Below are 12500 nucleotides of genomic sequence, written 5' to 3' on the forward strand. Positions count from 1 at the left end.
TGGAAATGTCAATGGGAAAAATGCATTGAGTATTTTGCAGTGGAACCCGGAAGGGGCGGGAACTGCGATGCTCTATAGTGAAGACATTCACAGGTGTTACCAATGATACTAATGAAGGCTCTGTTCCATTCTGGTCAGACAGAGTCAGGGTGCTGATATTATGCATGTCGACTCACTGGAAACACTGCTACACCAGTGGGACTAAAATGTGGGTCCAGGGACCCTCATGGTTCCTTAAGGGGGTTCCAAATGGCCCCTTACGGGTGTGTAACTCTGAGAGTTCTCTCAGAGTTACGGGGGTGGTGGAAATTGAAAAATCTGAGAACCACTGTGCCACACTAAATGGAACAGAGCCTTCATTAGTATCATTGGTAACACCTGTGAAGGAAGTGAAAATATGGCTGGTGTGAATAGAGCCTATTGGGTTTTTGAATGCATTTATTGTATTATCTTGGCTAACGAGATGCCTGAATTCCCCCTTGGGGATCAGTGTTAGTTTATCCATTAACTGAGTATTTTATAGCGTGCACAGGCTCACTCGCATACCCTTGTCCTGCACGGAAGTACCCAGGCGGGCATCCACACTGGTATCCCCCGTCCGTGTTCGAGCAGCCGTAGTTGCAAGGGTTCGAGCTGGAGGAACACTCGTTGACGTCACTGCACCCGCTGCCGCCCTGCTCGTAGTTGAAGCCAGTAGGGCAAAGGCAGCGGAAGCTCCCCAGAGTGTTGTGACACGACGCACCCCCGCAAATCTGGCTGTTCTGGCACTCGTTCTCATCTGGAACACACAGGAGGTCAAAAGGAAGTAAACAAACAAGACAGACGTCATCCCAGCCAGGGGAGCAGATACAATACTGGGAAACGCCGGAGTAAATGTCATAAACATGTGAATACATAAGGCAGAACTGTGGCTGTGCTTTCGAAAGGCTATCACTAGGCCTGCAGTATTCCCGTAAGCATAGTGAGGAGTATTTTAGTTTGACAGCACAGCACGTAACAGAGCAATGATTCTCAACCCTTTTCATTTAAAGGACCCCAATTTGAAACATTAGGCCACTGACCCGCATTTGATACGATTTTGTCTCTGGGACCCCATTCTAAGATTCTTTTTTTATTGTGGGATATGATTCCATAACTGATTCCATAACTGTCTTACATGAAGAAAACTCACAACAAAATAGCCATTCTTGTATGTTCTATAATTGTATAATTGCAAACATAATAATGGTGAACTTTAACTATTAATCATTTTGCTGGGGGGCTCCACTGGAAACGCCCTGGAGGACCCCTATTTTCATAGGCGGGAAATAACTGAACTTCTAGAGGAGGGGAGAATATTTTATATTAGTGACAAAAAGAGTGTGAGAGAAAGTGAGCGGTAGCACTCACCCACACACTGGTTCCACTGGTAGTGCTGCAAGTAGCCTTGTGGGCAGCTGCACCGGTAACCTCCTACCAGGTTCTGGCAGCCATGTTGGCATCTGTGGCTGCCATCACACTCGTCCATATCTGTCAAAAGAACATGCACACATTAGTTACTATTCCTATTAGTGGTGATATGGGGAGTGGGGCATGATAGTAGTGGGCTAACTGACCTTCACAGGACTGTCCGTTAGGGTCCATTGAGAACCCTCGCTGGCAGTCACAGTTGAAACTTCCTGGACTGTTCTGGCAGACACCATTGGAGCCACAGAGGTTGGGGTCACTAGCACACTCATTATTGTCTACAAAGAGAGGAAGAAATGCTGATTTTAGCCTTCCGATTGTGGGACAACTAATCTACAGTGTGGTTCAGAGATCCCAAAACAGCGCTGGAGTTGTTTTCTTGGCAGAGCAAGTCTTTATTCCAACTTGTATTGTGATGCACAGATCACACTGTAAAGTCAGTGCGTTTTAGATTTGGAATGGGAGTAAAAAAATACTTGACCTTTATTGAAGCTGACAAAGAACACATTGTTAAGTACAGAAACAGGGGAAGGAAAAGGGGTAACACAGTAAAAACCAGTAGAACCCAATCACAAGCCTCGAAAAACATACCGTACTTTACCATCAATTGTAAAATTAATGGGACCATATTTTACACAAACGCATATCATGCTGTGGGAAGACGACTTGAAACCAGCAATTGAAAATATACAGTACATTCTTTATGGCATTTTTACTAAGCTAATACAACCAAGGATAAAGTCGCCTCAAGTCACCATTGACTCCAATGGAATATATTATTTTGCAGCCGGAATAGGGGAATCAGCGACACCTTCTCTAAGCCATTAATGAGAACTGCAGCGTTTTCATGACTTCCGTATTGGCTTCATATCCAAGAGTGAATGCTTGCCGTCTGTTTTTTTTTCTTGGCACATAAACAATAGTTGTTAAAGTATGGAACAATAATATGTGTTCATTTAGTTCACCCAAAGTGTCTCTGCATATGTGACTAGGTCTAGGTATTTGAATGAGTGACCTCCAGGTCAACTGTTTGTCCCACAGAGAAGCCTCCATAATGCAATCTGCCATTCACCTAGTATTACTCCACAAGCCAGGCAAAGCATTCCTCACCACTGGTTCGATATGAGGTCATGGGAGTTGCCTTCTGGTGTGGAATAAAAGCTTTTGGTAGCCATGGCGATCCACTGCAGCGTTCCATAACAAGGCCTTGCTAAACCACCATGACTACAAAACGGTCAGGCCTAATAAGATCAGTGTGATATCAGGCAGAGTCCATTAACTCTGAGAAAGGTTTAGTAAGGGTTATATGGAGGGCCTATAAGGGTCTTTTATGGGTTTGGCTGAGATGATGAAAGATACAACAATAATTTAGATTATAAAGGATATTGCCGAATTCTTTGTGTATTAGGCGGGGGAAGCAGGATGTGTGGGGGTGAGTTGGGTTCACATTATTTTTGTAATGTCAGGCCGCCCCTAAATAGAACTTTAGTTTAGGATGTAATCATAAAGAATGTTATTTATACACTGGGAATTGCTGACGGAGAGGCATTTTTTGTTTTGATTCAATTTAGTTTTATTGTATTTTTGCTTTCCTTGTTTATTCTGTTTCGAGTTTTGTCTTTTGTGATGTCTTTTGGTCTTGGTGATCTTTCGCGATGTTGTTTTGGCCTTGTTTTGTTAGAGGATTTGTGTGGTTGGTGTGTTTATTGTTCTTGTGTCGTTTGAAAACCCCCAAAAAAGGGTAAAAAAAAGTATTATTGATTACAAAACATATTGTGTGTGTGTGTGTGTGTGTGTGTGTGTGTGTGTGTGTGTGTGCGTGCGTGCGTGCGTGCGTGCGTGCGTGCGTGCGTGCGTGCGTGCGTGCGTGCGTGCGTGCGTGCGTGCGTGCGTGCGTGCGTGCGTGCGTGCGTGCGTGCGTGCGTGCGTGCGTGCGTGCGTGCGCGTGTGCGTGTGTGTGCTGTAGCTTACCAATGCAGGCAGTGTGGTGCTGGGTGAAGCCAGGGGGACATTTGCAAGTAAACCCTCCGATGGTATTGACACATAAGAACTGACAGTTGTGTTGCTTGGTTGAACATTCATCCAGATCTGGAAAAGAGATTATAAATAAACAATATAGCAGGGAAGTACCAGAAGAAAAAAAAAAGAACTGTTTATGTTGCAATGGAGCACGTAGGATATGGTGGTCAGAGCTATGTCCCACACCAGGGCATGTACATTCAGTACTACTGCTCTCTGTGAGTGAAATTCCAGTCCTTGTACAGTCAGTGACCTACAAATGAACTGCCAATGAACCAGACAACGGAAACGTGGGTGGTGCATGTGTGTGTGTGTGTGTGTGTGTGTGTGTGTGGGGGGGGGGGGGGGGGCAACTCCAGTTTTGATAAATAAAGATGAGAGAGGCTATATAAAAAAATAATGAACATTGCTTGTTTAGACTCAAAAACAAGTCTGATAAACAGCGACACAGCCAGATGCACACGGTGGACATGGGTCACACATTCATGAGCACGCACACAGTGAGGAAGAGGCCTGGCGTTGCCCCCAAAACAACAGTGAGGAAGAGGCCTGGCTCTGCCCCCGTCACAACAGCTCCAAACTGGATCTTAAAGGGACAGCTAGTTCACGTTTTACATTTGGGTTTGATATTGCAGCTGCCATGGTTCTTGTCAAATAGCTGAAAAACATTTTTAAATCAGCACGACGGTTACTCTTACTGGGAATGTGTGCATGTGTGTGTGTGTGTGTGTGTGTGTGTGTGTGTGTGTGTGTCTGTGTGTGTGTGTGTGTGTGTGTGTGTGTGCGGGTCTAACCTCTGCAGCTTTTGCCATCTTCCTGTAGGATGTATCCGCGTGGGCAGGAGCAGAGGTATCCTCCCTCCGTGTTCTTACAGATGAAGTTGCAAGGCTTTGGCGCCTGAACGCACTCATCTACATCTAAGGAGAAGAACAGAGAGTGTGAGCGGGTGAACGGAGATGGAGATAAACGGAGAGAGACCTGAGAGAGCTGCTTTTGATCTCGTTGCCAGAAATTCCATAGGATACAGACAGACGTAGGAAGTATTTTTCAGACGAGAGCTGGGCCAGTCTGCCCACATAGTTTCAACACTTTACTAGACTGCAGGAATGAGAGAGGAGCGGGGGCTTGGAGGACGACTCCGTTACAGTAAGGTGCTGGAAATCAGACTGAACCTTACCCACACACAGCGTGCTAGTGATGTCATTGGTGTAGCCAGGCTTGCAGATGCAGTTGTAGGAGCCCAGGGTGTTGATGCACTGGCCGTTCTTACACAGGTTCCCCATCACACGGCATTCATCAATATCTGAAAGCAGAGGAGAACGTTAGGTCCAGATGAGTAAATGAAATGAATTGCATAACTGCCTGAATGGAAACAATAATGTATAATACGGTTTAATTGGAACTCCCCATTGACATTTAAGTTATATCTTCTTATTTTAAAATTGGCACGTGGGTAGACAGTGGTCAGGGCGGTGATCAGAAACAGTGATGTAACTTGACTAACGTGACATCCATGACGTAGTGCTTACGTCACAAACGGAGCATGCCCATTAGTGATGAGCGGGCCGACCCGTAACCCGCAGGTCCCGCGGGTCAACCCGCGGCGCGGGTGGTCGAGTCAGGATTTCAGAGGCAATTATGCGGGCTGCGGGTGAGCGGGTCAGCCGCTCTCACACGAAAAAAAAAAAAAAAAAAAACTATTTTGAACAACATGCTTGTTATTTAGCCCATGACAATGTTTAGTTGTGCTACTGTAGACATTTAAAGCGACTTTGGGTACTTAAAAGAGCGCTATATAAATCTGAGCTATTATGATGATGATTATCTTTTTTTTCCCACCGCGGGTCGCGGGCGGGTTGAGCCATAGATTTATATATGGGTTCGCGGGGCGGATTGAGGCGGGTTGGGTTCCGGGGCGGGGCGGGGCGGGTCATGAAAAAACCCGACCCGCACATCACTAATGCCCATATATGGAGAACACACTACAGCATTCTGTTATTCCACCAGGGGTGCAATGCTCACAGGACGGCCTTGCATGCCGTGCATGAACCTATTTGACCAGGAGCACGCGCAGGCACACGCATAGATTTACAACGACTTTAAATTCACACCTCAACAAAGTTTACAAAGGTTCCCGACTCACACCTGGCAAATTAACATAGGAATGAGCCTAGATGCATATCAATTGTCCATGGTGTGACCTGTAGTGTAGGTGTTAAGCGACGTGCGCGTCACGTCATTAAAATAGAGTGCAACCACGTTCCAATTCAGCATTGCAACACTGTATACCACGACAGTGGACGTTTAAGGCACAACATGAAACAACACCCGTAGTCGTGAAATAATCAAGTTATACAGTATCACATGAACAGTGTATGTATTATTCTGTCTTTAATGATTAATTATCTGTCTATGAATGCAATGAGAAGACAATTCCATTGTTATCACAGTCTCCTTTGCCAGATATGAACAGCACCTAGATACCTCTGCCATCGGTGGTGTATCCAGGGCCCAGGGGACACATCTTCTTGTACTGGGTGGTTCCACGGAGAGGGCAGAGCTCACAGTTTGTGCCCCAGCCCCTGCCACCATCACAGCAACACTCCGACTTGGTCACCAAGTTCCTATTGCTTGAGGTCATCTGACACAAGGTGGTCAGCACTTCCGTGAAGCAGAAGCCCTCACGGTTATCTAGAGGAAGAGAGAGAGAGGCGGACAGAAGGCAGGGTGTGTAAGATGGTATAAGAGAGAGACAATGAGACAACAAGAGGGAAATACAGAGGGAAAAGGATGGGAAGGGAAAAAGAGACCCACAAAGGGTTGGGAAAGTCATAGGGACAGGATGAGGGAGTCAATGTAGGAGTTAACATTGATGACATCCACTAAGTGCTTCTCATACTTTTCCCATCCTTGTTGACCTTTCCATCCTCCCACAAAGGATCTGACCTCAGAAGCAGCCAGACTCCACCAGATAACCCAAATGGTTCTATCGCCACTGTCTGTTAAAGGGTGATATGTCCTGGCTGCTCAGAATATTATGTCACCCTGGTCTTTTCCATGAGTGTTTAGTTAGTACATCACGTCTACCCCAGAAGTATACATTCAGATTAGAGAGCATGAAGGCCTCTGCAGGGAGGTCCTAGCCCCCTTATCCTGGTACACACGCAGACAAAATAGTTCTTAGCTGTGTCATGAAAGAACCGTTATGAAGTGGTTGGTCTTGAGCGTTACATAAAAGAAAACCCATTTCCCAAAGTCTGATGTTGTCTGCAGGAAACCCCTCCTGATAAAGCAGGGGTCAGTCAAAGAAGCTGTGAAAACAGACCCTAACACACAGTATACATAGAGGACAGAGGCTACAGAACTAGAATCAGTGAAAGAGAGAGAGAGAGAGCAGCGTACTTACCTATACATTCGGTCTGTGTGGGGTTAGCGATGTATCCTTGGTCACATCTACAGCGGAAGCTTCCTACAGTGTTCTCACAACGGCCATTCTTGCATACGCCTGGTTTGGCCGAACACTCATTCAGATCTGACACACACATGCACGCACGCACACACGCACGCGCATGCACACGCACACACACACGCACACACACACACACACACACACACACACACACACACACACACACACACACACACACACACACACACACACACACACACACACACACACACACAGTATAAAGATACAATGGATATATCTGCGGTATTATAACTTCTGTTATATGTCAGCCTAGATAATAACTAACAATTTATTACTAGCAGGCATGGGATAACATTAACAACCCCATAAAGTGTGAAGTCTGTTTATGGCGATGGTAAATGTTTATCTAATGTAACATACCACATATAGTAGGTGCTTTTCAAATGGGCATTTCACCAGCAAAGCTGGCAGCCAACACCATTAACAGCGCCAAGATATTCACGTACAGTAGCGTGCTCTCCTGCACTCATATACATACTATGGGAGGCATAGCCTATGTGTTGACCACCATGATGTGAATGTGAATACTGATGAAGTGTTTACCAATGCAACCCTCTCCATTGGGTGGACGAGTGTATCCGGGGGCACAAATGCACATGTAAGTGCCAATGAGGTTCTTGCAGGTCATCCCTCGGCTGGCGCAGTCATCTATACCGTCCTCACATTCATTCTGGTCTGTAAAACAAGACAAATGTATACACTTAAAATAGTAAAGGCGACCCAATCATTCACCCAGAGTGTTCACTAATGCCGATGCTTTACTGGCGCAAAGTAGTGTAAATCTTCCTATGCACTGAGGACACAAAGAATAAATCTAATTTGTAAGGGATAATCCATGATGAGGTGTGCAGTTATAGAATGATAATACACTGTGCGGAGGCTAATTACCCGCTCCACTTCACGTCAGGGGTTTTGTCTCCATAATGTGGATTATCTTTCAATAACCCCACTGATAAGAGTGGATTATCCCTTACTTGTTCCACATAGCATACAAAATATAAGTCGTGTTTATTCATCAGCTCTCTGCTGGAACTGTTGCCCCTGCGACCCGACTCCGGATAAGCGGTTGAAGATGAATGGATGGATGGTGTTTATTCATATTTTGGGGCAATCTTTGAATATAAAATTTGCATTGGCACTATCAACCTAAGAATACATGTTACCTTACTACTCCAGCAGGTGTGAGAAGCTGTAGTAACAACCTAAAAATGAGTAGGCCTAGGCTTTGGTAGACCGGCTGAGTCAGTCAGCTGATAATCGTCAGATCTTTTACCACAATCAACACATGACACACATGCTTGTCAGGAATATACACGTGCTACACAGTACACAATGAATGTCCTCCCCTCCCACCGTGAGCTCTCCAGTGTTATAGCTATGAAGTGAGATAGCTGGTGGTCTGTTTGGAGCTGTAATGTAAACAATGATGCTATAGACTCTGAGACGTTCCTCCTGCCTCAGCCCCCATCCTTCCAAACACCGCTGTTGCCATGGTTCCACTGGCTATCAGAGAGTTCTGGTGGTGTAAACAATCACTTAGCAAATGACAGTTGCCATGGTTTCTCCATCGCTAAAAGACTGTTTAAGTTGAACCGAGACGAGTATCCATGGAGTGTCTAACAGATATAGTGCATTATGCAACTTTATGGAGGGGCCAGTCAGTCGTCTTTTGAAGTGCTTTGTCTGTATTATGCCAACACGGTGTCCCAGTAAAAGACCTCAGCTGATACAGGGGAATGAGTTGGGCTCTTATAACCATTTTGCCAGCCTAGGCTGGCTCAGGGTAGAAGACAGGGTTAAACAACAAAAAATGGGATTGGTCTTCAAAATTGTAAATGCAAATGTGCCCGATATGCCCCCTATTCCCGCATATCTGAGTAAATACCTCCAAAAAGTTAGTGACACCCACAGTCACAAAACTAGAGGGAGCGTTAACAACGATCTCTGGTACCACCCACCCATAAAACAAATATGGGGAAATTCTCCTTCTACAGCACTGCCACCCAGGGTTGGAATAGCCTAACCCCTTCCCTCAAAAAGTGCAATTTGCTGGGCTCTTTTAAAACAGCCCTGAAATTTCACCTTTTAGGAGGCCAAAAAAGGAGGTAGTAGGCTACTATTTTCCCGTTAGACAGCCCCCCCCCCCCCTGTTCTTGTACATTTTAATTTAATTTTCCCCCCCTTTTTAATTCTTTGTTGTACATAGTTATCTTTTACAGTTTTTTTAATTGATATTTGAACTGTGGTGCCCCTATATATGTCTATGAATTTGAATACCAACGACCTTGTTGGAAACAAGACCGCAAGGACTTTTATGAACGGACCTTTTAGACAAAGTATTTTAAATGTAACTGTGCTGTTTTAAAATGTTTTGCCTAATAAAATATTCAATCAAAATACCTTTGCACATCCTCTTGTCATCTCGCAGCACGTAGCCTGTGGGACATTTACACTCATAGGAGCCCACCACGTTGACGCAGCGGAAGGCACACAGCAGGGGATTCTGGGAACACTCGTTTACATCTGAGCGGGAGACATTGGAGAAGTTAAAGCTGTGACTTCTGACAGCTATAATACGCACACGCTGCATGATCTTTCTGAGAGAGCCGGCAGAATGTTACATACCTTCGCAGGTCATCATCGGGCCGGGTTCAAATCCGTCATCGCATGCACACTCAAACGATCCGATCACATTAGTGCATGTGCCGTTGCCGCACGGGTTTCCAATGTCACACTCGTCGGTGTCTACAGTGGGAGAGAGGCATATTTAGCACTGTTTGCCCCCATTAGAGGAAAGCTTTGTACAAAGAAATGAGAAATCAGTGCGTGCGTGTGTGGGTGTGTGTGTGCGCGTGTGCGTGCGTGCGTGCCTGTGTGTGCGTGTGTACACATGTGTCTAGTGTGTGTGGTGCTGTGGTTTTTTATGGAGGAATCAGTGGAAAAAATTGTCAAAGAGAAATTTGTGAGATATGGAAAGGCAGGAAGAGACAGAGGAAGAGAGTAAACTGACCTTCACAGTTTATGAAGTCTTTCAGTCGATAACCCAAAGGACATTCACAGCGGAAAGAGCCATCTGTGTTGATACACTGGCCATCGACACAAGGGCTGTTGACACACTCGTCGATATCTGCAATTAGAGAAACGCACAAAAATAAGCAACAAACATACACATGCCAACATACGGTGACATAGCACAAAGTGTCGTTTTCTTATGCTGTAGTCTACAAATGGGTCTGTGAGTCTGTCTGATTGTCAGGGGCAAATCTCGCAAATCGCTTGACCGATCAGCGGCAGATTTGTGCGCATGCTGCCAGTAGGCCAAGGGAGTACGTGTACATGTGAAGTACAAGTAAATGTGACTTCGCCAGTCCACTTCTTTTACAGTCTAGGCATTTAGCAGACGCTCTTAATCCAGAGCGATTTACAGTAAGCAAGGACACAAGATATTACATCATAATACATCATAATACATCATAATACACATAATACATCAAATGCATAAAAATCAGTAATCTAATAATAAAGTAATACATAGTAAACCAATAATCTAATAATAACTAATACATACGTAAACAAAGAACCTATCATCGGCCTACATTGACACTATACACACTATAGGATGCCAGGCCAACAATGACCTGGCATCTGTCTACATAACATGCTATCTAAGTTACATTTTAGCCTGCACAATCCTGCAAGGTCGTCAAGGCTAGGGCAAGTGCTACGGGCTGAGATGGAGTCTGAAGAGGTGAGTCTTCAGATTCCGGCAGAAGATTGGGAGTGAGTCTGCAGTTCTAATTGCAATGGGGAGTTATTTCCATAGTTTGGGAGCCAGGAGGGAGAAGAGTCTGGTACGTGTGGAGCGTTGTCCCGGATAACAGTGACAGTGAAGAGTTTCACCCGGGAGGACACAACCCGTGCAGAGGAACACGAGATCCCTCCCAGTTCCGCTCCTCACTAGACAGGCGCCATGATGACCAACTTGAAGAAGCTAGTGCAGCAACAGAGAGCGCTCTCCCCACCCGGCTTCCCACCCTCCAACCATGTGTTCGTTGGACTTTGTGGCCAAGCCAGATGCAACCGTTCCAATTAGCCACACAGATGCCCACAAAATGTAATTTTTAACACTAAAGGTATGAACAACACATAGTACAAATAAAAAAAACATACCTATAGGGTTGTCATCTATCCCTGTTCGATAGCCCTCATTAGGACAGAGAATACGATACGCCTCTGGAACACAACACATGAAAAAATTAAGAGATCAATAATACATAATGACAGCTAAAAACATGCAGGATGTTATGAAGCTGTATGCTTTTGTGTGCCTGTGTGCCTGAAAATGTACACATTAACCTCCAGAGTGTTAATTTAACCCTTTAAGACCAGGAATACATCTGTGTGTCATTTTAAGATCTCTTTGGCTATTCAAAAATAGCATATACAAGCTCATAGCGCGGCAAGTGCCGCGCTATGAGCTTGTATATCTGCTATTTTTTTTTTATCTTGAAAATGTGTGCAAATCGTTGATATATATATTGTTAAAGCAAACATTTGTAACTCAAATCTTTGCTTCTGGGTGGTCCCTGGAACAAAACATTTAATGTTTTTTTTTGATTTGCACACATTTTCACACTTTAAAACAAAATCACACCCAGTGTGAAGTGGGCGGTGTCTTGCTAGCTAATCACAATACTGAATGGAGTCAACCAATCATGTACAAAAAATAAATACATTTATTGAAACACTCTTTATGATGGAAGAAACCATAACTTTAAAAAAACAAATTTATGTTTTTTTTTAAAGTTATGGTTTCTTATATAGGGCTATGCACATGTGTCATGTGACACTGGCCAATCACAGTCCTGAATAGACTGTGATTGGCCAATCACGGTGCAGGGTTAGGCGGGGTAAATTTTTGGCCAATCACAGCGCAGGATTTGTTGTACAAATATCCAAACCTCACTTATAGGGGCGGTTTCACCGCCCAAAAATAGCAGATCCACACTCACCGAGTGCCGCGCTATGAGCTTGTATATCTGCTATTTTTTAATAGCCAAAGACATCTAAAAAAATGACACAGATGCGTTCCAGGTCTCAATGGGTCAACTCTGAGAGTGAACTTAATGGAAACCCTGTGCTCCTCCACTCCACCCACCTTGATCCTTGCTGGGGCAGATCTCACAGGGATCCCCCCAGCCCTGGCCTGGCATGGCCGTGCAGCAGCACTGGTCCTTGGTGGTGTTGAGCGGCTTCGGGGCCTGGCAGCGTCCGTTCTCAAACTTGGTGTAGCAATAATTCTCGCGGACGTCTAGGGGGTTGAATCGTGGGGTAGAGGAGAAGCCGAGAAAAGTGAGAGAGAGAGAGGAGAAGGAATCAGAGACAGGGTTGTTAAAGGTAGGGTAAGTGATTTGCAATTATTCAAATAATTGCAAAATGGGTCTATGTTCTGATAGTGCTCGTTACTATAGAGTGTCCTGTCCATATAAGGAGTCTCCCATGTCTCTCCAGCTCTTTATTAAACAGAAAATGCATTTTCAGTGCT

The 12500-nt window shown here is 44.9% G+C and overlaps 1 protein-coding gene across 1 annotated transcript in view; it reads right to left on the minus strand.

The window, feature by feature from the left end:
- Nucleotides 1-12500, minus strand: part of fbn1 (fibrillin 1) — a 109545-nt gene that overhangs the window by 2799 nt on the left and 94246 nt on the right. Inside the window, 15 exon segments of the mRNA XM_080439246.1 lie at nt 547-778; nt 1390-1509; nt 1596-1724; nt 3418-3534; nt 4260-4382; nt 4643-4768; nt 5950-6156; nt 6872-6997; nt 7499-7630; nt 9356-9478; nt 9581-9700; nt 9966-10082; nt 11126-11188; nt 12114-12366; nt 12369-12397. Coding sequence (XP_080295372.1) covers nt 547-778; nt 1390-1509; nt 1596-1724; nt 3418-3534; nt 4260-4382; nt 4643-4768; nt 5950-6156; nt 6872-6997; nt 7499-7630; nt 9356-9478; nt 9581-9700; nt 9966-10082; nt 11126-11188; nt 12114-12366; nt 12369-12397 — 2017 coding nt within the window.

Source organism: Gymnoscopelus braueri, assembly GCF_963280865.1.
Source record: "Gymnoscopelus braueri genome assembly, chromosome: 1".
NCBI lineage: Eukaryota > Metazoa > Chordata > Actinopteri > Myctophiformes > Myctophidae > Gymnoscopelus > Gymnoscopelus braueri.